The 25,887-nt window shown below is 43.0% G+C and overlaps 3 protein-coding genes and 1 long non-coding RNA gene across 14 annotated transcripts; 2 read left to right on the top strand and 2 right to left on the bottom strand.

The window, feature by feature from the left end:
• The first annotated feature begins 606 nt into the window (after positions 1 to 606).
• Positions 607 to 4,376, top strand: LOC143484336 (C3a anaphylatoxin chemotactic receptor). 2 transcript variants are annotated; one of them, XM_076983018.1, is made up of 3 exons: positions 607 to 758; positions 1,638 to 1,712; positions 2,555 to 4,376. In XM_076983018.1, the coding sequence occupies exon 3, from the start codon at positions 2,562 to 2,564 to the stop codon at positions 3,591 to 3,593; it is 1,032 nt and encodes a 343-aa protein (XP_076839133.1). In that variant the 5' UTR covers positions 607 to 758; positions 1,638 to 1,712; positions 2,555 to 2,561; the 3' UTR covers positions 3,594 to 4,376. The 2 variants fall into 2 exon arrangements, with proteins under 2 accessions (XP_076839133.1, XP_076839134.1); XM_076983019.1 differs by lacking the exon at positions 1,638 to 1,712 and having other exon boundaries at positions 632 to 758.
• On the bottom strand, positions 4,377 to 8,261 carry cenpq (centromere protein Q). 2 transcript variants are annotated; one of them, XM_076983020.1, is made up of 9 exons: positions 8,105 to 8,261; positions 7,537 to 7,640; positions 7,336 to 7,393; positions 6,935 to 7,028; positions 6,770 to 6,838; positions 6,536 to 6,665; positions 6,239 to 6,358; positions 5,272 to 5,349; positions 4,377 to 4,885 (listed from the first exon to the last, which is right to left on the bottom strand). In XM_076983020.1, exons 2-9 carry the CDS (start codon positions 7,621 to 7,623, stop codon positions 4,739 to 4,741), a joined length of 783 nt encoding a protein of 260 aa, XP_076839135.1. In that variant the 5' UTR covers positions 7,624 to 7,640; positions 8,105 to 8,261; the 3' UTR covers positions 4,377 to 4,738. The 2 variants fall into 2 exon arrangements, with proteins under 2 accessions (XP_076839135.1, XP_076839136.1); XM_076983021.1 differs by lacking the exon at positions 8,105 to 8,261 and adding an exon at positions 7,900 to 7,925.
• LOC143484338 (uncharacterized) lies at positions 7,782 to 10,466 on the top strand. Of its 3 annotated transcripts, none has more exons than XR_013122609.1 (4): positions 7,782 to 8,313; positions 8,741 to 8,879; positions 9,288 to 9,479; positions 9,594 to 10,466. It is a non-coding gene; the product is annotated as an uncharacterized LOC143484338 (long non-coding RNA). The 3 variants fall into 3 exon arrangements; XR_013122610.1 differs by having other exon boundaries at positions 9,288 to 9,735; positions 10,181 to 10,466; XR_013122608.1 differs by having other exon boundaries at positions 9,288 to 10,466.
• A 1,383-nt stretch (positions 10,467 to 11,849) lies between these two features.
• Positions 11,850 to 25,867, bottom strand: cracdlb (cracd like b). Of its 7 annotated transcripts, XM_076983129.1 has the most exons (15): positions 25,747 to 25,783; positions 23,701 to 23,802; positions 22,427 to 22,536; positions 21,838 to 22,211; positions 20,868 to 20,968; positions 19,171 to 19,216; positions 18,809 to 18,965; positions 18,310 to 18,442; positions 17,983 to 18,144; positions 17,804 to 17,872; positions 17,465 to 17,674; positions 16,069 to 17,365; positions 15,400 to 15,800; positions 15,058 to 15,130; positions 11,851 to 12,371 (listed from the first exon to the last, which is right to left on the bottom strand). In XM_076983129.1, exons 6-15 carry the CDS (start codon positions 19,208 to 19,210, stop codon positions 12,193 to 12,195), a joined length of 2,721 nt encoding a protein of 906 aa, XP_076839244.1. In that variant the 5' UTR covers positions 19,211 to 19,216; positions 20,868 to 20,968; positions 21,838 to 22,211; positions 22,427 to 22,536; positions 23,701 to 23,802; positions 25,747 to 25,783; the 3' UTR covers positions 11,851 to 12,192. The 7 variants fall into 7 exon arrangements, with proteins under 7 accessions (XP_076839248.1, XP_076839249.1, XP_076839244.1 ...); XM_076983133.1 differs by lacking the exon at positions 23,701 to 23,802 and having other exon boundaries at positions 11,850 to 12,276; positions 25,747 to 25,867; XM_076983134.1 differs by lacking the exon at positions 23,701 to 23,802 and having other exon boundaries at positions 11,850 to 12,371; positions 15,058 to 15,126; positions 15,660 to 15,800; positions 25,747 to 25,867.
• Between the last annotated feature and the right edge of the window lie 20 nt (positions 25,868 to 25,887).

Raw genomic sequence — 25,887 nt, 5'->3', positions numbered from 1 at the left:
GGATTGAACTGCACGAAGAGTCTAGCTGTCCAAGAACCACACACATCCCTGCTGAGTGTCCTCACACCTCCACAGAACGACTGCTTTAGCAGGACTTGTTTAATGCTTTTGCGTTTTGGCACAACATCTGGTCAACCATCATAGGTCCTGCCGACAATTGACCCCCCATTCTCACTGCAGGGGCTAGATGGCAACTAGTGTTGTCATTCCCATGTATCTTTCTTGTGTGATACGTATTTTCATTCTCAGTCCATAAAACAAATGTATACTGCATGTTTCACAGCTTTAAATCTGGATAGTCAACAACGGGTTGTCTTCTCTGAAGTAATGTTACTAGCAAGACATGAGTAAAGCCGTGTCTGCAGCATACAGGAACATGGGCATTGGAGCACTGAGGTCTGAGAGTTGGTCTTTTTAGTAAACAAATTGTCTCCAGTTTCTTTCACCAGAAAGACAGAAGCTCTGCCCCACAAGCGAACAAACATGTCCCACCAGTGTGAGGGCATAGAATAGGACACGTTTTCACCAAGTACCTTTTCATGTTGCAATCAACATGGTGCAATGTTAAAAGAGGAAGGAATGCGCACACACACAGACACACGCACAGTTCTTAAACACGCCCCCACTCATTCCACATAAAACAACCCACACTCTACTCTACACACACACACACACACACACACACAAACAGGCAGAACAGAAGCTTCTCCCCACCTTACGTGCGTGTCAACACCACAAGGAGTCGTCTTTCTCGACAGGTAAGCCTTTTCCAAGATTATGCTAAAAATGTAACACTCCATAAGGACACACCAGATGTCAAGAACTAAGTAAGATGTTACTAGGCGTGCTCGTGGCAACCGAGAGCGAGCTAGGAGCTCACGTACTGTGTTAAGGTGTGTTCTCATACCTTGCATGCAACTTGCATAGGTGTTAACAGGCTCTGAATGGTTGGTCAGCTCGGCCCCACCCTCAAGGAATAGGGACTAACATTCCTTCTGAGTGACACCTCAACTGTAAGAGGTGAATTACCTGAAGCTTTGTGCTCAAATTTGTGCTCAAATTGTTCTTATTTTAGTAAAGAAATGTGTAAAGGATAGATAGAGGAAATGCAATAGCAAAGAAGAAAAATAGAAATTTTGACCTATAATAGGTGTTTTTGCCCTAGTGTATAAGGTGTTACAGGTATCACTGTTTTATGGTCTCCTGCTTTAACATGTAAATCTACTTCAACATCTAAATAATCTAAAGGAAATATGAAAAAACACAAACCTTAAATGCGCTGCAAAACTAACTCTAAACCTGCATCTGTAGATAATCTATCGGGGAGCATCAAAATAAAGTGAAACTGAGTTACACATTACCTAACAGCATAAAATCATACACAGGAAACTCAAGACGTTCAGACATTATGTAAAAGAAAGTTGCAATTTGTTTAGACCTCAAAAAGTTTCTTCCCCAAACCTGCTATTTGACATTCCCTATAATCACTGCAATCATTTGCCCATGGCAAAATGTCATTATGGAAACGTACTCTTTATAATTCTTCCTTGGATATTCTTTGAGAAGCGTGGCTTTCAGAGCAACACATCTATCAAATTTTATCCACTGGAAGCAGCAAATTATTATGTTTTTTACAGCTGGATTTACAAACGCCAGTAGGGGGCGATCAACTTGCTTCTTCAGAGAGGTTTGAGGTTTTACACTGCCACTGTGTGAGTATTTTCTCACACCACAGTCATCCTGTCTGTGCAGGATGTAAACTGCTTATCATGAGATACATATCATATAAATTCACAAAACAGGTACTGTGAAATTATGTTTTTTTTCAAAATATCTGTGACATTCTTTCTATCGTACACCAAGTTCAAGGTCAGTGCATGAAAAGCACAGAATGCTGTACACTACTGCATTGTTCATTATTTCCATTTATTTTTAAACATTTTTTGACAGATTTGGAATCATTCTAATAATAACAAAATCAGTTTCCTAGCATAAGAAAGGTTCAGAGCTTACTGAGGAAATCTAAAATAAGATGTTTTAATTTGTGTGTGTGTGTGTGAGGGGGGATTTTCCCCTCTATTCATCATTTGATCCACACCAGCTTTTTCAGTGTAAGGAGGTCCTCTGCTCCTTCACAATACTGCAGTCAGGCGGCTTTTAAAGAATGACCAACTCTGCCAAAAATTACAAACCCACAGCAGCTGGGGTGTAAATAACTAGAACAGCTGTATCAGCCTGTTTCATTTTAGTCCAAGTACTTTTGTCAGTTTTTCCTGATAACAAGATATTCTAATTCTGACTTAAAAAAAAATTCTCAACCAACAATTTATTTGATTATATGTGACTTGTTAAAAATTGTTGTCGCGTTATATTTTGCTCACATGGTTAGATATTTTTATGCATGGTATTTTGTGTAATATTTTGTATTTTAATTAAAATTTTCAAAATTCAGTTCTGGAAAGAATATCAGCAAATCTGATGTAGAGGAGTAAATCAATGTACGTAACTGGAAATATACTCATGGAAAAATACTGATCCATGATCTTCTCCACAGCGACACGATGGCCAGTGAAGCAGGACGTGTTGTTCAGATGGTGGTGACAGTGGTGATCTTCATGGTGGGCGTGACTCTGAATGGGCTGGTGGTTTGGGTGCTGGGCTTCCGTGGCAGGAAGCTGAGGAGGTCCGGGAGTGGCGAGACGCAGGGCGCCGGCAGCTTCCGTGTGTACGTGGTGAACCTGGCGGTGTCCGACCTGGTGCTGTTGCTGCGCACGCCGCTGATGCTGGGATATCTGGCTAATCACTACAGCTGGCCCTTCGGAGAGCCCATGTGCCAGCTCATCATGTTCCTCCGGTGCCTGGGGCTGTATGCCGGAGCCTTCCTGCTGAGTGCCGTAGCGCTGGAGCGCTGCTTGTGCCTGCTGCGTCCTGTCTGGGCCCGGCTGAAGCGGCCCAGATGGGTGGTGCCTCTGGTGTGCGCGTTGCTGTGGATCGTGGCCACCGCCCTGTCCGTGCCTTACATCAAAGCGTCGGGGCTGGTGTACAACGGGACGCAGTGTATGGAGAACAAAGGCGATCATACGCTGATCATCATAGAGACGGTGGCGGGCTTCCTGCTCCCACTGGCCCTCTTCCTGTCCTGCAACCTGGCGGTAATCCTCGCAGCGAGGCGGGCCGGGAGGGGTACGATGCAGGCCCCAACCTCCCCCTCGTCCCCCACCTCGCCCACGTTCCCCACCGGCTCTCATTACACTTCACAGAAGATGATGCGTCTCTACCAGGTGCTATTCCTCACCATGCTCATCTTCCTCACCTGCTGGGTGCCGTATTTCACCTGCCGTTTCCTGAAGGCGTTGGCGGAGGCAAAAGGTCTGGAGAATCTTAAGGATGGGGCACTGAAGGGCACATACATAGCACTGTACCTGGTGTACATCAAGAGCGCCCTTAACCCCATCCTGTACGTGTTTGCTGCTCGGGGCCTGCGCAACACCGTCCGGGCCTCGCTGCTCTCCACCATTGAGCGAGTCTTCAATGAGGATTTTTCAGAGTCACTACGCAGGAAGTCTCTGCGACGAAAAGACTCGCAATTCTAGGAAAAGGCGCTGATCCTGGCGCGCTGGCCAGTGGCCTCAAAGACGCTCGGTTTTTGATTTTACATTTAATACCATTTCGCAGTCGCATTTTTCCAGAGGAACCTTCAAAAATGCTATATGAAGTTCCGGGGATCCTTAGTGCTGGCGATGAGCTGTCCAGAACCGCAGTCATTTCTGAACCAACGGGAATAGAGGACAGCAAAGGAGCCACAGGTGCATCAGACGTAGTGGAAATCGGCCCCGGTCTGTTGCTTTTAGCTTCTGAGCACTTCACTGGCTGAATTTGGATTCAGACACATCACATTTGTTTATCTTCACTGTGAATTTCAAACTAATCAAGTATGCCACCTTGAGATCAACTGCAGTGAACACACAGACCACTGCATACAGACCTCAACCACGCCAGCTGCACTGTTAATTATAAATGAATCCACAAGACAATATGTTAAGACAAAGTGCAGCGTGCACTGATGACATGATGTGGGAACTTGATGGAACTATTAGTGCCCTCTGTACTGAGGTGTGATGTTGCGTTATGTCTATCACAATCCTCACAGTATGGTTCAAGAATTCAGGATTTTCCTTCAATTTGTCATCCATCTGTAGATGATATATGACGAGATTTCCTGAATGAACACATGCAAGTATTTGGATATATATATGGACAAAAAAGTACTATTTGTGCTATTTTCAGCTCTGCGTGTCCTATTCAACATGTGTCCTGCTCCAGTCATGGTCTTAACTCCTTGCAAAAAAAAAAAAAAAAGACAAAAAGCAAACAAAGTCCAACTTGAGTATTTTATTATATAGCCCAGATTGTATATTTTAGGTTTTAACAAAATGCAAGAATTTATAACATGACATTTTGTAATACTGGTTTGATGTGCTTTATTGGCAGGCATATGCGTGATTTTGAAATAAAAAGCCTTTGTACGTTTCCAAATTTAGACTATTCAATTTAGCATTACAAACGTGATGCTAATTATTTAGCATTACAAACGTGATGCTAATTATATATACAGTCAACAGTTTACATTGTATGAATGAGCAAAATCAATGTCATTTGTCAAAAATAAAATGGCACATATATATTTTTTTACAGAAGAATGTTCTCAGTGTGGGTTGACACTGGGTGGGTCATCAGGTCATCTGTGTGCTGACACTGGGTGGGTCATCAGGTCGTCGGTGTGCTTATGGGCCAGCTCCAGGAAAGTTCTCACACTCCCAGATGCTTCACTCTGAAGCACCTTCATGACCGCTTTGGGATTGGGCACCATTTTCAACATCTGCTCCTGGCGGATGAGTGAATTTAGTGTTAGTAAACCGTCCCCTCCACCGTGAACACTGCTGATTTCACAAACACCGTCTAAGATTAGCAAAGAGTTGACCCTCTGGCCTAACGCTGTAATGAAGATGCTATACTGATTGCGCTGTCCAAATGTGTCTGCACAAACGCTGATTCAGCAGTGTTACACAGGCCATGCCACAGGGCAGAAGTGGTCGTGCTCAGTGTGGCAGGAAGTGTTCCACTATTCAGCAGGGCACTTGAACAAACGATTGCTTCTCTGTGCTTGTGCAGTCCTCCTCTTTAACTCAGACCAACCCTAAAAGCAGGACTGTGCAATGTGTGTGTGTGTATTTCTTTAAATTTATAATATTTTTACATGTAGTTCTGTACCTGTAGCGTGAGCTCATCATCAGGCTGAGGAGGTAGAGCAGGAAGGTGCAAAACTGCTTGCTCGGCCAGTTGAAAGAACTGCCAAGAAAACGTTAAAACACGGTGTAACTACTCACTAGCCCCTGCAGGGGAGCCAACCGTGCAAAAGCCAGACGTTCATGCCGTTCATCATCACGCACTGTTTAATGCCATTGCAAATCACATCAAATCTGAGAACGTTAAATCTGTACTTATGGCGAAATCTAACTGAAATGCAAAGAAGCATTTCCTGTCCTGATTGACAGCACTGATGTGCGAGTTCCTGAAGGGCGTGGTAACTGTTTTTGTAACACCTGATTGAACCACCGTGCGCACCATCCATTCTCTTTCCTTTCAAAACTAAAAGGACACTAGCAACCGCATTTGAGGTCGACTGTTCGACTAAACCTTGTGGAGCCTTAAGCACATCATGGTACCAAATTGTGACAGCTACATACACACACATCCATAGCCCTGATACTGGGCCCACTACAGCGGTTAGTTGAACGGTAATCATGTAAACAACAAAGCTCGATTGTCCAGGAAATCAACAGTGTGCATTTTTTTTTTATGAAAGAAACGAAAGGAGTTTAGTCAGCACAACTTGAAATGACAAAATCTTTGCATTTTAAAATCTACACCCCAAAGCAAGGGGATATCAGACTAACATTTACGTTTCTGGAAGTGCACCAAAAAGACAGGAACAAGTGTTACTGGAAACCTGAGGACCCAACGCATGCGCACGTGAGATAAATCTGTAGCACGTGAGATAAAGTACCGTGTGCACTAACCTAAACAGTAGTATTTGACCGTTTTGTATTTAAAATTTGCTGCAAGTTACATACCTGCCACAGCCAGGCTGCTTAAAAAAACAACAACAAAATCACGTCAACTAGCCGGAGCACTAAAAGCGCTGGTGCACTGTAACCTAGGTGACGGCGGTGCACACCTGCTGTGCACGCTCCTCTTCCTCCTCCTGTCTGGCCCTCAGCAGCCTGCACCGCTCCTCCAGACTCTCCATGGTCTGGTGCAGCAGCTCCAGTCTGCTCACCACCGCCCTGATGCTCTCCTAAAAAAACAGAAGAAGGTTCATCTTCAGACACCCGGGGCAGATGGGAGGGGGGGGTATCGGGGTTGTCCACCATTAATTGCACGGCCACGCCGAATAGTAATTGGTGATGCAATCGACGCAAAGATCCACTTGCGTGTCATTTAGTAGCACGCCTAGACTTGTGCTGCCTGTTACCTCCAAAGCTTCAGTTTGAGATCTGCCGTGCTCAACCTTCTGCCTTTCCGCCCGCACGTGCCGTGACATTTGCACCACGTTTCCGCATTTCTTTACGGGCACAGGGAGCTGGGAACATTTGGATAGGAACCTGACGGATAAAACATACAGCTGTTGAAAAGCAAGCTCAGTAAAAGCCCCAGACCAATATCCGCTTTGGTTATTACACTGAGGATTTTAAGAAATGTCTCTTACTGTTCTTTCAACAAGTTCAGGTGTTTCTGTGATTCTTCCTTCTCTTTTCTTCTTAGGGCGAGAGCAGTTCTGATATAACCGAGACACTGGTTAAAATTGTGAAGTTTAACCAAAGTGTCGTTTTATTTGAGCAATCTTCACTTTAACGTGCATCATGATCCTCACAGTATTGACATGCTCATCATGGTGTCCAGGGCTACTATGGAGGCTTTATCCAGCGGTTTCCATTTCTCCTGTCCCTTCTTAACCACAACAGGCACTATTTCACACAGAAAGGAAGGTATGTGACAGAGCATGAAGGTTAAATTATACCATATATTTAACTACATTTTTCCGAGCAGCATGCTTTCAGTAACAGTGATGACAAATTATGGGTTCTTATATTTTTTAGAAAAATGTTTTCTGGATTACCTGGATAGATGGCTATTACTACGCAGTGTAAAACCTTAACCACCTTCACACAAAAGCATTATTGATTTAAACCTCTGTGATGTCCCAATATGACGATTTATATATATTTTTATGCTCAACAACCACTGGAGGTTTGTGTGGTTCTCCAAACTCACAACTGGCGTTGCTCTTCCTTAAGCCATCTTGGGTCTTCCCACCACGGGCCAATGGCACCTGGCACAGAAACACTCATGAGCCTTTAATCGCAAGTACAAAACACAATATAACGTGGCCATGATCTTCAGTTCCTAACAGACCAGCGAGGAGAGTCTGGGGTTAACGGGCAGGTCAGGAGGAACATCTGACCACAGTCTTACTTTGCCGGTCTGCGGTAACCTTTCCGCTCGAGTTTTCCCTTTAGGACCCCGAGTTGAGGATCTCGAAGAAGCTCGAGTAGGTTTCATCACCGCTGTTACTCCCTCTGATGGTGTGAAAGTGAACAAGACTGTAAACCCGAGTATTAAAAGCGGAGTATGACTACGGGTGGCAAACTAGGCAACAAGTTTGCTAGGTATGCTAAGTTAGATTGCTAGCTAGCTAGGTTATTTCCTTCTCTTGTCATTCAGCAAATACCTAAACACACAATTAGGCGTTGACGCGTTAATTTAGCTTTCTCTAAAGAAACGGTAAGTTTGCGAAAGTAAATATTTTACTGCTTGCTCGCTTAGTAGCAAACGCACCAGTTTCGCGCTAAATGATTCAAAACAAACGAAAGTGCGCATGCGCGGAGTAAAAGCGGTAGCCGCCGTAAACGTGGAAGCCTGAAGGAAATAATATCTCATATCAGTATCTCATAATTCTCACACGAGCACCTTATACCTTAGTATCTCATTATTATGACTTGCGTTCTTATAATTTTGCCTTAGTATCGCATATTTGACTTACGTTCTCATAATTATGACTTAGTATCTCATTATTAAGAGATGGTACATCATAATCACGACCTTCAGTAGCCTATTTGTGAAAGCTGCACCTCCCCTGGAGGAGTCTAAAAACCTACAGAGTCCCTGCGTAAAATAATTCGTACAGAAACACTTCCGTTGTGTTGGGATTGGATTTGCGGCGTTTCTGAATTTGCAGCGCGTTTCCGAAATGTAAGCGCATGCGTTGACATTTTGATGAATTAGCTTTGCGTATTTGTGTTTTTGCATTTGTTTTAGAACTTTCAGGTCTACCGTATAATTTACATTGGGGTGAAAATCACGTTTCGCAATATAGTAACGTAACTATAAAGTTCTTCTCACAGTTGAGCCAGTCAGCTCCTGATGTATAAATATTCTGCAGGAGTTAATGTTTACTCCTACTCTAGACAAAATGAGTAAATTTTATGCATTTGTTTTACGATGTATTGTTTTATAGAGATCTGGCATGTCTCATAATCAAGTTCTCTCATCACTCATTTACTCTTAAAATGACATTATATTATTATATTTTTATATTATTTTATTATGAAACTACGGATTAATCTCGTCTAGATTATGTGACAATTTTTTCGAATTCTCCCAATTATTATATCCACAGACCAAAGTAGGCGCTCCACCACTATGAGAGACGGAAGGTTCAAATCTAATCTTAGTTATTTTGAGCATGGAAGCGACATCCGGTGGCGGATTTTGGGCACTGCGCAGAGTGCAGCTTCTTGCGGACGACTTGTTCTATGGTACAAAATAAGAGCTCATACCTTTTAAATGACAAATTACTCTTTTTGAAAATTACTTGTTTACACAAATTAAAAGTGCAAGATATTTCAAAAAGAAAGCAGTGAATACTACATTCTTCCTGCATTCTTCCACTGCTGTCTTCATTTGACCTCAACATCAACCTGTCCCCTCTGACTCCACAACGTTCTGGACCTGGTCTCTACAACCCATGCAAGCTGTTTAGTGTTTTTTCTACTCTCCTTAACACCCCCTCTTCCCCTCCTCCATCCTCTCTTACTCCTGAGCATTTTGTCACCTTCTTTGAGGAGAAAACTGCAGCGTCAGTCCTTGTCCCCTGTTCACACTCTTCCTACCAGTGTCTCTAACCCAACTCCCAACACCCAGGCTCCTTTCTCCCTTCTCCTCAGACAAGATCAATCAACTCCTGACGTCTGGCAATCCGACCACATGCTCGCTAGATCCAGTTCCTTCCACTCTGTTCCAGAACATCAAGAGATCTCCTTCCATTTATTTCAGCCATCACCACCAACTCCTTAGTTTCATTAGGACATGCACCTACTGTGTTCAAGACAGCCAGGGTGGTAGCAATCGTGATAAAGGTAACACTTGACAACTCCAACATGCGCAATTACAGGCCAGTATCACTCCTCTGTTTTCTATTAAAAACTCTGGAATAAGCAGTCTGTGATCAATTATCTCTCTTCCTCACCCAGAACCAACTCTACCATCCCAATCATTCTGACTTCAAACGGACACACTCAATAGAAACGGCCCTCAAATCAGTAACTGAGAAGCTTCATGCTGCCAAGGCTAACAAGCTCTCATCTTCTGCATCTTCCTGCATCCTTTGACATGGTCAACCACAACATCCTCCTCTCTGCTCTTTCTAGCCTAGTACATACATATCATAGAACTATAAGGGACTGTATAGACATGTCAGTGGAATAAGATGCTATATCGTTTATGAAATCAAACATACATAATATAAAATGCACTCTAGAAAGTACTTGCCGTTACAATTTTTATACTTTCAATTTGCATTAAAATATTTTAAACCATCCATGCCATAACCACATTAAGCTTTACTGTAACCCTTACTGTTTTGCAAAGTTCATACAATGAAAGCACCTGCTCTGTACACGTTGTTTCCAAACATATTAGGTTATAACAGTATTCACTTATTTCCATGTATAGAACATTTAATTCTGGCTTTCATTACACATATTTCCATGACTATGATCTTAGGTCTTATATTTAGTATACAGCTAAAATAAACAGGGATTTCCCCATTCGATTTCAGCTGAAAGTCACATTCTCTGGAAAACCACAACTCACAGTATCCGGTTTCACTTCAGAAAGTCAAAGGTGAAGAGAATACATGAAGATGTGGTCACTGTTGATGAGTGTGTGCATCTATAGCCAGACCCTGTGACTTTGACTATTATACTATTATATTGGATTCTATTATATATATACACATATATATTTTAATGTATATATTTTAAACCAAAACACTAGGTAATGACATTGATTCCTGTAGTTTAGTAGTAGTCTGACTCAAGGTTTATCTTGAATTCTGGCCTATCTGTACTATTACCTAGAATGAATTATGTGATCAGATGCAAAGCACTTTGCTAAATGTCGTAAATGAAATGTAAATGTAATAGTTTGATTATTATACAATAATGATTGATTATTATTCTTTATTATAAAATTATAAAATTGTACTGGATTATTATACTTTGATAATTATACTAATAAACTGGATTATTGTACCTTGCTGGTACTCTTTGCTGGTCTCCCTGTAACAACTATGACCACACTATAATGCAATATATGTAGTGCTATACCCCCCCCCCCCCCCCCCCAAAAAAAAAATTCAATTCACTTACCACCACCTCTTTGCACTTTCAATGTTTCCCTTTTTTTTTCTGTAGAGTGACCTTAAAATGATTAAATGATTGTTATTAAGAGGTTAATGTTAAAGCACACATTAAGCCCTTTCAGTCTCAGTTTCAGCCATCACAGCCGCTATCACAGGCAGTGCTGCTCTTTGGCCCATGGTGATCCACTCTGCCCACTCTGTGTGATGCGTTGGTCATCATCAAAACATCGGAGCCAGTAGCTTCTTCCTTCGTGCACACTTGGAATTAAAGTTCCGCTTATAAGGGTTGGCTCCAGGGTTGGACCACCATCAGCCACCAGAGGGAGCCACGAAGCAATCAAGACAAACGAGTCTCACCTGGTGGTTAGTGAGGGCTGGAAAAACGGGCTTGCGTTGCTGTGTCTTTGTTCAGACTAACAGCATACAGACTGGCCGGTAATACTGCCTTGTCCTTGCATAGAAGATGTGTTCTTCGTCTCTAAGACAAGGGGGTTTACCTGGTGACGTGGTCCTACGTGTGTCCTGACCTTGAGCAGTGCCCTCCGTTGTCTGTGGAGGCATGGTACCTACACAGCTACATATGCTCCACGGGGGTGGTGGTGACCACTGGAAGCTGGGGTGTAAGTGTCTGGTCGAGCTGACAGGAGCCCGCGAGCCTCTACCAGGAGGTGATCGTACATGATGGCTAGTTGCATGATCTTCCTGAGCTCAGCCTGCAGCTCTGCTCACAGTCCAGGGATGAACACATCTCCAAGGGCTACAGGTGCAGGTGGGTGTGTCTGTATGTGGGTGTTTGAGAGAGGGGGAGTGGCTGAAGGCGTGTGTGTGTGTGTGTGTGTGTGTGTGTGTGTGTGTGTGTGTGTGTGTGTGTGTGTGTGTGTGTGTGTGTGTGTGTGGGCGTTTCCCCGTGACAATATTGTTACTCACTTTTATCACTCTAGCTCACCTTGATAAAAGGAACATTTATGTACAAATGTATTTAATTATAGGTCTCAATATTAAATTCCAATTACAGCAATTGTAACATGCTTAAAGGTGCTTGTCAGCATATTTGAACAGGGCTAATAGATTTATGTTTAACAAGACTGCAAATATTTTGAAATAAAAATGGTCTGGCTAATATTTGCTCCATATATTTTATTTGTAAAAATGGAAACTTTAATAAAACTGCTAATAGAACACATACCACGAAAGACTGAAATGTAGCAAAATGACAAAATATCAGACTGTAGTTTTATGCTTGTCAGCAGATTTTAGGCATTTGGGCATTTTAGAATTTCATTTCAGAATGTTATTTACTGTAACAAAAACATGTTATTTCTGCAGATCTAGCAACGTCAGCTGTTAAAAGTGTCACGTACATGTTATTTGACAAACTTTGACACATATATTTCTTTTTGTAGACTTCAGATCTTTTCTATTTGTCTTTAATCCAAATTCTTGTCACTCCAGGCCAAAGATTTCCTCTTGGCCAGTTCCATCCAAGATGGCTGAGCTGTGTCTGAAGGAGTCTGTTGACGCAAGAGTAGTGACGATGATGATGATGACAATGATGATGGTGGTGATGATGATGATGGTGGTGAAGGCTCCGGCTTGACAGTAGGCACTGATCAAAAACACACACGTTTAACACTGCTAAGGAACTCAACAAATAATAACTGATGTAAAATTCATCCCTCATATCTTCATGAATGCTGTAATATCTATATAATATGGATGAACACTGACTTGCCTGCAAATGGTCTTCAGAACAGCATAAATGTCCCTGGCCATATAGATTCTACCAAACACTTGATGTTTTATCGAACAATATTATACTAGAGAACGACTGTCCCACAATAGCTATAAATTCGTCTGTTTCAAACGATCCTTCTGACCTTATCCCACAGATCCTTGACAGGGTTAAAATCCAGTGACTATGTAGGTGAGTAAAGCAATAAAAGCTGACTGATTTGTTCTTGAAGCCATTCAGTGTCCTGTGACATGGGGCTGTGGCACACTGGAAGTGTCTGAGTATGCATGAACTATAGCTATAAAGATATAAACATAGACTGCAAACAACGTTTACATACTGAGGTAATTTCTGTGGGTGGCAGGCCCTAACGTGACAGGAAAATGTTCCCCACATCTTCACCGTGCCGCCACCATCCTATGCTGCTGACAACCAGCTTGCTCTAAATAGTGATCTTTCCATCAGCACAATTTGAAAGAAACCTGAAATCCTCCAACCTGGCAACCCCTTTTCCATTCATTACAGTAACTGTCCACGTTTCGATGCACCTGTGCTCAATCCAACACAGAGGCACCTGCTATGGTCAGTAGATGGTGAACTTTTTTTTCTCAGTAAACCCGTGAGATTTCTGCTGGAATTGCTCCCTCCCCCCTCCTTTACCCCATTACCCAGCAGTTAAGATAATGTGTTAGCATTCCCCCATCTGTCCACCAGAGGTCTCCCTCACCAGAATACTGACATCATCACTCTGAATCTGGAGTGTTTTCATTAGTCTATTTAAAAGCCTCAGGGCTCTTCAGTCTGTGTGAAGTATTGCCAACCTGTTTGTTAGCATCACCAAGCTCTATCACGCCTTTAGTGTTCTTACCTCAGCCTGTGGTTTGGTTTCTACGTCTTGTTTTGCCCTTTTGATGTGTGTTTTTTTTTTGTCTGCTCTGTCTTTTTTTACTCTGCCTGTTCTGGAATTTCACCTAGGCTTGCCCTTTTGTCAAGTGTTAATAAAAACATTTTTACCCGGCTGACGCATCCTTCTCAAGACCCTCATTCATCACACGGAGATCCTAGCGCTGACATGCCCAACACCAACTATCATGACATGTTCACCGTCAATAAGATCACCAGTTTGCCCAATTGTAGCATTCAGTTTAACACTAACTGGTGCTAGAAGTGCCGGCCAGATTTTTGCCACACACTTCAGTCACATGACAGACGTGTAGATGTGTTGGGGGTGGTGTACATAATGAATAACTTGTTCTTAACTTAGTGTAAAGAGGTAAACTTGGTGGAGATACATGTCACTATACTTAATACTGTGAACGTAATATGCATTATTTGTCAAGAAAGAATGTCATACCAATGTGCGTTCTGAGCATTTCACAAGAAAGGCCACTTTCTTGGTTTAGGACCGAAACGTTATGTTACGTATAGCCCCAGGCTCCGCCCCTGTCTTATGTTGATTACCTTAGACCCGCCTTGTTTCCTTGGTTTCCCAGTTCTCTGTCATGCCCCTGTACTGTTTTTCCCTACCCCTTGATTATTGCTCCCACTTGTGTCTTGTTTAGTCCCTGGCGTTTTAATTCCCTGTTGTGTCTAGTCTCCCTTGTCTGTCATTGTTTCTGGTTGCGTTGTGTTTGTAAGTTGGTATGTTCGGTGCTCCTGTTTATCCCCTTGCGAATCCCGTGTCCCAGTTTGTTCTGTGTTTCTTAGTTGAGTTACACTTATGCCTGTATCAGTTTAATGCCCGCCCTGTCATGTTACTCTTAGTCAATGTCTATATTCTTTTCTAGTTCTGTTCCTGTAGTGTTCCCCTCTTTGTGTTAGCGTTTTTGTCTAGTTGAATGAATGTTCAATTTATATAGCACCTTTCAAGATACAAGCTTTACAATTTTAACACAGGTACAACTCTTACACAACCAATCACACAGCAGCGTACTCTGTACCGGAAGCCACAGCCCCCTGGGGGACTGAATGGGGTGCAGGAAGGGGAGAGAGGACAGACCCTAGTGGCAGAGCACCATCCACCACTGGGCATACAAGCACACACACATTCATGCTCAGACAACTGGTTTTATTGAACATGAAGAGAATTTGCCAGGAACTGCCAATTTACCTAATCTCCATGTCTTTGGACTGTGGGAGGAAACCAGCGACCCCAGAGGAAACCCACACAGACAGGGGGAGAACATGGAAACTCAGATAGGGACTTGAACACAAGACCCCAGTGATGCGAGGCAAACATGCTAACCACCAAGCCACCATGTTTCATTATTTCTCCTTTCTTCTATGTATCCCGTTAGTGTCTTTCTCCATGTATTTAGTAACTAACTGTGGATGTTTGTTACTTTTGAGTTGGTCTGTAGTTGTATCCCCTGTCGTCTGTGTTGTTATTTCTGTTTTCCTCACATTTGCCATTAAAACCATCATCTCCTGCACATGTGTCTACTCTGACCTCTCCGACTGGTACACTACAGCGCCTTTCCTTTCTTAAAAAATAATTTAAAGAAGTGGACATCTTCCTGTCGACAGCCACAAATGTTGCTACATAACATAATGCTCTTACTGAACGTAGGGGTCCTCCTGAAGACATCAGATTCTTGCTGGGTATTACTCTTGACCCCAGGTTTAGGTGGTCCCTATCAAAGCAAACAGAAAGATCGTGAAGAAATTGTTTTTGGTTTTGGAAAAATAACATCCATGTGAACTGCCAGTGTATACAGTTATGACAGCTTGAGTTCTAATTGGTTAGTTTTAGCCTGTCACATTCTAAATGGTATAGTTTATGAAAATTGAGGTGCACTCCACGTGTAAACTAAGATTACACATTGTTAATCACTATTCAACATATGCGTGCTTCTGGGAAGTTTTAGATGTATTCATGGTCAGAGCCTTTTGTATTATTGACCTTAATTTCCACTTGATCCACTCCTTTCGCTAACTGGTTCCCATTATGACTTTCTGGTCTCAGAATGTTTGAGGCCTGTCTGTCTGCCGCCGCCCTTGCTGCTGGTGTTGGGGGTGTTGGGAGTGGCTCTGTGTTTAGGGGTGTCTTAAGCTGGGGTTTGGTGCTGAGCGGTAAGGGTCTATGGTGGGGAACTGTTCTTAGGGGTAGAGGAGCAATCGGTGATCTAGGTGAAGGTGTGGAGGTAGAAGGAAGTGGTGAAGCTGCCTGGGAACAGGGCTCGGTGGAAGGCTTGTGGGCTCTGGTCTTCTCCCGGACAAGGGTCATCCACGCTGGCTCAGGCGTGGTGTCTGCCTCCCTGCTTGAGCCTATCACAGGCCTAGGAGGCAGCTCACTGTCTGAGACTTAAAAAAAAAAAAAAACATTAGCACTGAAAATGCTACCTCAGTTATCAGTGCGTATCGCATAGTACAGTGAATTCTGAACCTTGGAAAATAAAACGGAGACCTCTTAGTAAGTTTGACAAGATTTATGATTGTAGTATCTGTGCTTTTTTCAAAATACTGGAATGAACTAGCCAAGCTATTTTTATGACACAATCACTGACCTAAATACGGTTTATCAGGAATTCTTTCAAATTGTCATTTCTGAATTGACTCCACAATGTGTTACCTTTGTCTGAAGTTGGATCTTGCTGTAGGCCAGGGCTCTGCAGTTCTAGGCTTGCGAGAACATTTGATTTTCCATCATTAGTGATGTCTGTCGTGTCCATGGAAGATGGTTCCTTCCCAGTATGCCCTTCAGAAACTATGTGAGGGTCCTCCAGACTGTGTCGCTTTGTTTTTGATTTGGCCACGTCAGAGCGATACTGAAGAGACAACGAGGTGGTTCGGAGTTTAACCCCAAAAAGATTTTTCTTGTCTTCACATTCCTCTACTTTCTTACTCCTTTCAGGTTCTGTGGACTGTGAACATCCTTCACCCCATTCAGAGCTTCTTTTCACTTCTGTCTTAGAGACATTCTGCAGTATTACTTCCCTTAACGAACTGGTGGCAAAAGTGTTTCTGTTAACCTCAATAGGTTTGTCAGTATGAGTTTTCTCCATTTGTGCTTCTAGATGCTGGTTGTAGGAAGGAACATTTGGAGGAGCCTCATCAGAAGAGTCAACGTCTTCCTTCTTAGCCACACGTTCTCCACTCACTCTGGAGCGATTTCTTGCAGAGGCAATGGAGAACCGGAATGAGTTCAGTCTCTGTGGTTCGTCATCTTCGTCTCCGAACGGCACCGTGCTCCTACAGTTTAGCTCAGGAACAGGCTCGTTTTCAACCTCTCTGTACTTTGTATTAGATATTTTCACGGAAGACGTATTCCTATTTTCTAAAGTTGGCTTCATGGTGCGTGGAGCTGGAACAGGGTGGGCTCTGACTATGAGCTCTGCTGGTTTCAAAACATCTCTATCCGCAGCCTTCTCCAAAGTCTGCAGGTGTTCTGTGGCACCAGCTTCAATGCCATCACTGGATCTTTCACTTGTAACATAATAATCAGTTGCTAAAAGCTTCACTGGACTGGGCTTATACACTTCATTAAAATCAGCTGCAGTGTCTTTTGTGCACTGGATATCAGCACTTAAATGTGCATATAGACCAGACATGGGCTGGAGGAAGAGTGGATTGGTTCTGATTCTGCCCTCAGCTTGGAATCGCCCGGCGGGCTTTAGGGTTTCAGAATCCATTCTGGGTGGATCTACTGGATCCCTGTCCAAAGCCATGGCCCTCTCTGGTTGGTCCTGCAGAAATATACTAGTGGGAAGTGAGACAGAGATCAGTTCCTCCGCTGAGCTTGTAACGCGAGTGGAGTAAAGGTGGAGGTTGACGGTGTCCATCGATATCATGCTCTGTGATGCCCCCCCTTTCTCTAAAAGAAGCTGGTCCAAATTGTCCACGCTCTTGGACTGAGGGTGATATGCAGCCTGAGAAGAAGGTTGACAAAAGTGTGATCATTATTTGAAGAAGCTTAAAATGTTTTTAAAAGCTTTTTTTTAACCAATTTCTTGTATGCAGGCTCTTACTGCTGATGGCTGCTTGACCTTGGTGCTGGCGCGTTGGTTCCTGGGCTTGATGGACATGCGGTGTCGGGCAGCTGAGTTGTCCAAGATGGGGACATATTGGGCAGGGCTACTGAAGTCCACCCCAGAAGAGGAAGAGGTTAAATCTGTAGGTGATGAGATGAATGCCTGAGGAGACAGCCGTGAGACTGGCGAGAGAGGCCTCGATAGGGGCTGGAAGGAGCCAAATTGAGAAGGAATTGAGAATGTGTTATCCTCATGTGAGACCATGGAATTGTTGAGTGCAGCAACAGAAAGCCCCAGTGTCTTATGGGATTTATGTGTCACATGGCATAACGTTACCTGCTCTTCTTCTTCACTTCCTGTTCCTGTTAAACTCAATGAGCTGAGATGCTTTTCACCATCAGGAAACTGTGAAGGACAAATTGGCTTTGCTCAGCGAAGGTAACCGTGATTGCTAACATTCCAGAGATGCGTTTTGTCAGTTTTTTTTCAGCTACGCCTCGACTAGTCGCACTCACGCGGTAGGATGTTCTGTGCGCGGCTGCGTCTTGTAGGGATATTTCAGGAGGACTGCAGGGTAGCCCATCATCCTCGGACGTTGTTCCAGAATCCTCGATGCGCTTCGTGGGAATCCGCAGTGGAGGAGGTCCCAGCCGCATGTTCTGTTGTTGCAGCTTCAACTGTTCAGAATTGGACAACATTTAACTTCATTTTCTGTCCGCAGTAGATCACATTCGATTACTTTTTGGGCAACAGCATGCCGTTGTTGTGGTCACACGACTGGGTTTGATCTGGCGGTAGATCCGAATATTTTAGCGTGAGCTGCGCGAGCCCTTTTGACTCACCTGTAGCGCTTTAATCTTGCTGTGCACGTTCTCCTGGGAAAGAACGCGCTCACACTCTGAGGACTGGGCTTGATTGGCCAGGAAGATGCTGTCATGTGACAGTGCTCTGGAGCTTAATGTCCTGTGCGGGTAGCTGCAATATTGGATCAATACCGTGCAGTATTGGATTAAGACTCAGGTTGCTCTAAGTGTACTGTAACGTGGTTTATCATTGAGTTTGTGTATGGAATAACATTCAAATTTGAAGTAAACAACATTATGCAAAGCAAGCAAGTGTTTTTAAGGACCAAAGCCTTAACGCTAACCCTTCAGTAACAAAATAATACTAATGCATTTAAATTTATTAATAGTTTGCCTTATCAAAATGCTAGGAAACATTTCTGATTTGAATGCAGTACATCATTGATAGTTATACTATTTTAATTGCCTTATTGAGAACAATAAATGTTTTACGTCAAAAACATCCGATAGGTGACTGAATGGTAAGATGTCCACTCACTGGCTGTCGTCCTCCGAGTCGTCATCGCCTGTCCCGCCCTGCTGTGTGGTGACATCACTAGAGGACTGGCTCTGATTCATCTGGCTTCCGGTCTCCTTCCTCTTCAAGCGGCTGAAAAGTCTCGTCTTCAGGACCTTAAACCGTGACTTCTTCCTCACTAATAAACACGGATAATGCACATACTATAAAGTCTGGTGGACTCTGACAAGTATCTACTTCAGATATATAGGGATTTGACTTCAAATATATAGGGATTTGACAAAACGTGAATTCATACCATGAGATGAACTTAATACACATTTAATAAATGTATAATTTGCCATTACATTCATAACTAGTTTGACTGAAACAATTTCTCTAACCTGTTAGCTCCTCTGTGTCTACGTCTGGGCCCATCTCCATGGTTCTCTGGTTTGACATAAGAAATTAATTCACTTAAATGAATCTCAAATGCCCATTCAGCGAATAGTTTGTGTTCTTCAGCTCCGATCCTTCACCCTACAAGTGCCCAGCATGTGTGAGAATTTCTTGAAGACATCACAGGTGACAGTTGTCATGACAGTAAAGTGTGGCTACGTTGAAGAAGCTAAAATCTAAGACGGTCGTTATTTGTTTAACGCAGCGTAGTCACAGTATGCCCATTGCTTTGACACCTTCGCTGATGGCTATTATCAGGACAGCTTGGACCTTGGTTTATGCTGTTTACAGCCACAGCACTTAAATATCTCGACTGCTTCCAGCCGTACGAGGATTACATATATGGTTGTCCCTGCTGCAGTTCAAGTTTCTGCTCTTTAGGTGGGTAGACAGTTATGGGCCTTGTAATACAGTTATGTAATCATCTAAAGGAACTGACTGTTTCACAATGACAGAGCACGTGGTTTTAATAGCTTTGATGCAATGTAACTTGGAATATTTGAGCAATGTGGATAAACTGTAATAAAGAATTGTAAAACAAAAATGTATCAAAAATTTGATCGTGGTGGTTTAGAGATTTGTGATTAGTCTTGCTAAAATAGCTGCAGTTAGCACAGTCGGAAATATGACATTAGTTTTACAGCCTTTCTAGTGTACAGTTATCACATGTTCCATAGGGTATGTGCTGAAGTCTAACCTCTTCATCTATTCCAGCCAGACCCACAATAATAACTGTACGGCATGTGTTTAATGTGTATATACTAAATGTTTGAAATCTAGAAGATTTATACAAATCAAAAGCAGTATATGTAGTGAGAATCCTTTTCTTTCTTCTCCTGTTTTATACACACATATACACATTGGTGTGTTTGTGAGAGAAAGGTGTTTAGGTGAGGAACATATCTGAGGCATAAGCAGTCTTGATGGTGCTGCAGACAGATACAGGGTGTGGGTGTGTGTGTGTGTGGGTGTGTGTGTGTGTGAGAGAGAGAGAGAGAGAGAGAGAGAGAGAGAGAGAGAGAGATTCACTTTCTTCTGCAATGTGAAAAATTCAGACCAACACGTGAAATTTACACACACAAATTCGTAAAGAAAATCCCAAACTTCCAAACACTAACACGAATTGAACAACTAAAAATCATTCTAGGAGGGGGACACAGCGCCCCCCTCACTGCTAAATATGTAACTACATGTCACAGCCTGAGAGACAGTGGGAACCCCCCCCTTTCAGTTTCAGAATGTAAATAATTAAAATGATAACTTTTCCTAAATGTTATCATATATATTATTATTGTTGTTATTTGTTGTTTGTCATTGTTATAATTGTTGTAATGCTTTGGCAACACTGTACCTTATACAGTCATGCTAATAAAGCTATATTGAATTGAATTGAGAGAGAGACATTTCACTGCTTACTCTGATTTAGATGCACACACACACACACACACACACACACACTCACAATCTCACAATGCCGAAACCAGGGAAACACAGACTCAGCCTAAAGTCCCTTCTCTGTTAGACACACACACCCACACACACACACACACACACACACACACACACATTACCCTGTTTTGGTGCAGAGGTATTTAGAAAAGGGCAAAGCTCTTAACACAAATTTTCTCTGTGTCTTAAGTACCTCTTTGCTTTTTGTGTTCGGTTCTCAGTGGAGACTTCCTGAAGAAAGCCACAACAAGCAGCCCTTTATCACTGCTGAAACTTTATCCCAAACTGGGGGACCTGTTAACAAGCAAAAAGAGTTATTTGGTGAATGCGTGTTGTTTTCAAATGTGTCGAGTCAGCCAATAGTCTCCTCCACAGCTTCCCCACCCTTGTGCAGGCCTTGTGAGTATTGTTCACCTTGTGCAGGCCTTGTGAGTATTGTTCACCTTGTGCAGGCCTTGTGAGTATTGTTCACCTTGTGCAGGCCTTGTGAGTATTGTTCACCTTGTGCAGGCCTTGTGAGTATTGTTCACCTTGTGCAGGCCTTGTGAGTATTGTTCACCTTGTGCAGGCCTTGTGAGTATTGTTCACCTTGTGCAGGCCTTGTGAGTATTGTTCACCTTCATCTTACTAAACATCTGATAGCAGAGGTTCCCAGAAGGCTTTCAAGTCACTGCAGGTTATTGTGTTCGTATAGGGAGCGCAAACAGTTAACAAAACCGTAGACAATACGGCCTTTATTTAGGACATGGATCAAATGAATATGGCTGGTAATACGACAAGCTACGTCAGGGAACAGAGTCCTGAACATCCAAGTTTTCATTGTGTTGACTCCACTATGGTTTGCTTATTGAGAGCTACGCTGATGAACTAATGACGACTTCAATCCAGGGTCATCACAGACGATAATCCTGATTTGAATCCAGTCATTGTGTTTGTGTTTGTATCATGACAGTGTTTGGTTTGTGAATGTAAAAAGCAATTGTATGACATGAGAAATGGCAGAACGAGACAGACCGAGTGCAAAACAGCCCGGCACAAGGAGAGTTGCACTGCTGAAAACAATAATCTCCATGGATTATTCACTCAGGTTTTAACATCATGTAATATATTCACACGCAGGCCTATGTTTGTGAATGTTTCTAATCCACATGCCGTAATCTCACCAGCAGGTTGAAATGCAGGTTTAGAGATGCTGCTGTGTCCCGCAGTGCTGCTGTGTCCCTCAGTGCTGCTGTGTCCCTCAGTGCTGCTGTGTCCCGCAGTGCTGCTGTGTCCCTCAGTGCTGCTGTGTCCCGCAGTGCTGCTGTGTCCCTCAGTGCTGCTGTGTCCCGCAGTGCTGCTGTGTCCCTCAGTGCTGCTGTGCCCCTCAGTGCTGCCGTGTCCCTCAGTGCTGCCGTGTCCCGCAGTGCTGCCGTGTCCCTCAGTGCTGCCGTGTCCCTCAGTGCTGCCGTGTCCCGCAGTGCTGCCGTGTCCCTCAGTGCTGCTGTGTCCCGCAGTGCTGCTGTGTCCCTCAGTGCTGCTGTGTCCCTCAGTGCTGCTGTGTCCCGCAGTGGATAGAATAATAATATATTCCTTCTATTAACTATTTTGTTTGCACAAATTTATATATATAGTGTCTGTGTGTGTGTAAAAGGGATAATGGTGCTCTTAGGGTGAGCTGTTTTTAATTGAATCCATGTATAATCTTGATTAATAAAGCTTGATTTGTTTGATTCCTGGCCATTTGCTGGTTGACCTTAAAAGTTCACTCACTCTCAATCCCAGTCACCCGCTGCTTTTCTGGAATGTCTCTTAGACGTTTGACCTGTCTGTTCTTGGGCCCAACTGCATTTTTCAATAGATATGCTGCAGTGTCCTCAGTCCTTAAATGTTAATAAATACATGAAATAAGTTACTACTCCCTTCAACTTAAGGCCAAAAGTTGAAGACATATGACATATGAAGACAAGTGAAGAGATTTAAGGTAGTAGCAGTTCTTATTCCTAGAGGCAGTGCACTAAACAAGTGTCTCTTGCCCAGAGAGAGAGAGAGTGGAACACAAGTGTGTCTTAAGAGTTAAGGAGCAGTGTGGGGCCGTTTTCTGTAAAGGAATTCCAGTGAACTTTTCAACATTCTGGCATGAGTATGGAGCACTGTTCTCAATGACCGCCAGTCACACACACAGAGACACAGAGAGAGACACACACACACACACACACACACACACACATTACAAAAGCCCCTGAACAAATAAAAAACTTTGTCAGAACTACAGCCTCATCATAGTACCTGACAGTTCCTACGCTTACTGAAATATAGTCTGCACATTAACACATGCGTCTCAAAAACAGCAGTGTTAAACTAACACATACATTATTAACCCAATCCAGGCATGAGTTTAGTTACAGTACATCTCCAGTCTACTGACAGCTCTGCCAAAACGGAAACAAACCAGGAGACCCATAATGAAAGCCCTTCCTCATTTTCTAGGGAATCGTTTCTGTAAAAGCTTGTAGAGGAGTTTGGATGAGCAGGTGCTTCTGTGTCACATTTACATACTTCCAGGGCCTGTCTGGCCTCATCCATTGATGATATCACTAGTGGTTATGAAAATGCGTGGTGGTACAGGTGGATTGTTCTGTAAGTGAGCCCCAGATGGGCTCCTCTACACAGGTTCTGTGGCGTCTGTCCTGCCCACTGGCATTCTCACCTCATAACACGTCTATGGGAAGATTGTATTTCAGATCAAAATACACCATTCTGTGATTCCGCAATTTGGTCTTTTGTTTTTCAAACTTGGATTACAGAATTTACAAAATGCCAAAATCATGGTTGCCTGCAAGCACATACCCTGGCATGCTGGTAAATATATAAGTGCCTGTGGATCAGATCATCAGCCCAGGGCTGTAAACACCACCTGTGTAACAATCACAGCTCTTCTCAGTGACCTGCGTCTCACCCAACGAGAAGAATCGTGTGCTCTGTGAGGCGCTACTGTTCATTTTAGCGAGCGCTGTACACCCCCCCCCCCCCCCCCCCCCGCCTACCTGAATGCCTCTGATTCAGGTGCTGTGTGGTTCTGAGGTAACATTATCTTCATCAGGAAGAGACACACCAGTGTGGTTATTCACTGGAGAAGGATGTGGCACCTGAGTTCATATGTTTGCAAATTAATCCCAAAAAAATAGCATTTCCTAACAGACAAAACAGAGAAGATAATAGTAATACTACCACCACTAATAATAATAATAAGAATAATAATATTGCTACTACTACTAATAATAATAAGTAATAATATTACTTTTATGATAAGATATCGAATAAACAGATACTTTCAAAAGCCACAAACATTTCATTCATTTATTTTGATGACACTCCTTATCTTAACATTCAGACATAGCACTACAGTGGTAACAGCACTAAGGACAAATATGTCCTTAAATGTCCTTAAATACTGCATCTGGATAAATCAGGAGCCGCACACTTTTGTCCAGCATGGCTTCCCTTACGTTCTGGACACTGGACATTTGTCCACATGAAATTTTTCCATTTCAAACATTAACTGTTATGTTTGATGCGCTGTGAGGAGACAGAGAGAGGTGATCATTAACTGTATTTTACAGACTCACCTGGGTGCTCAACACTGTGCCACGAGCTCAATTTATTCACTGACCTTTGGACAGCTATTATCTGCAGAACGTCTTGGTTGACCAAGTAGCCTACCTCCCTCAGTAGCAAACACAACACACCCATCATAAATAAAGTCTAATAGTGATGAATTTAGCTGTCCCTCTGGCTAGAGAACACCCAAGCCTTGTTTCCAGGCCCAAAACTTAGTCACGACAAATACAATAGGCCAATAGGCCATTGCTGCTTGGTCTTAAGAATCAATGAAACTTGGGTTATGTTCATTATTTATATTCACATAAACCAATAAGCTGAACTGTCACATTGTCACAAAACTGCATCCAGAGTCTGAGAGCACCCATACTTGATTAACTCAGAGATGTCTAAGATGTTTAATCCTTCACATGAACACCTCCACACACCACCACCACCATCATCATCACAAGTACACAAGTCACATGAAATCCACCGTGGCCCTGTAATAAACCCCTATATCATGCACTTCAGGTAATATACATCATGTACAATGCTCATACAACTCACCCTTTAGATTGCAATTAAGATACTGGCCGGACCTGCCCGAGATAGGTCTAGGTATACCAGTCCAATGTTTGCACACGATAAAGCTTTGCAGGCTCCATGGTATATGGGTTACCCTGTTCTAACCCATATCATGGCAATTACACTCTACAAACATAAATATTTGATATGTACACATTGTTCCTTATCTATATAACTTACATTTAACATTTAAGTGATCAGTTATTTTAAGCCCATTCACGATCTGACCCTACCTCAGGTTTCTCTCAGATTGACCTATGTCACACTTGTCTTGATCAGCGTTCAGTATTTCCCTGATTCTTCATAGCCTGTGAGTGTTTGAAGGGCTGTTGCAATCTGGGAGTGTGTTTAGTAAATTAATCCTCATCACCATCATCCTCATTCTGTATCTGATGCAAACAGGAGTCCCCGCAGTTCCGTGCAGCAAAACCGTAGTAAAAGCTTGTGGGTTATTTACTGAATGCAGGTTAAACGTAGGCGAATTACACTAGTTTAAACCGCAGGCTGTGGCCAAGAGTGTAGGAGTGTAACACAGTCCAAGACCAGATGTAATCTCTACGACGTGTTGAAAACACTTTCTCTCGTGTTTAATATTTATTCACCACTTGATTCAACTGACTTGAATGTTTCAAATGAAACGTACGCTAAAAGTACGCTGAACCGAAGTCCACGGCGGGGTTTTTACTGCACTTCTAAGCTTAATTTCGGATGAACTCAAACACCATAAAGTCTCGATTTTCTGCCTGTTTCAGACAAACGGCGATGTTAAGTCTTGAACTAAAACCTTATTACGATTACTTTTACAATACAACAATCATTCTTTTTTACATGACATGTAGAGATAATGCATGTAAATAACAATACGATACCTTAATAAAAATGCAACCAAGCAATGACGATCTTACCTCGGCGTCAGACAGGCAGACAGGTGGGCGAGTACAGTGCACAACACCAGCCTGAAACCACACGACCTTCCTCACCTGTGTAAACGGTGACTGGATAAACCCCTCCGTCCTACACAGCGACGTCACACATCTCCGCCCCAT

This window comes from Brachyhypopomus gauderio, chromosome 20, assembly GCF_052324685.1.
Source record: "Brachyhypopomus gauderio isolate BG-103 chromosome 20, BGAUD_0.2, whole genome shotgun sequence".
In the NCBI taxonomy this organism is placed as follows: domain Eukaryota; kingdom Metazoa; phylum Chordata; class Actinopteri; order Gymnotiformes; family Hypopomidae; genus Brachyhypopomus; species Brachyhypopomus gauderio.
The sequence above is the reverse complement of the archived record's forward strand: the minus strand, read 5'-3'. Positions and strand labels throughout refer to the sequence as shown.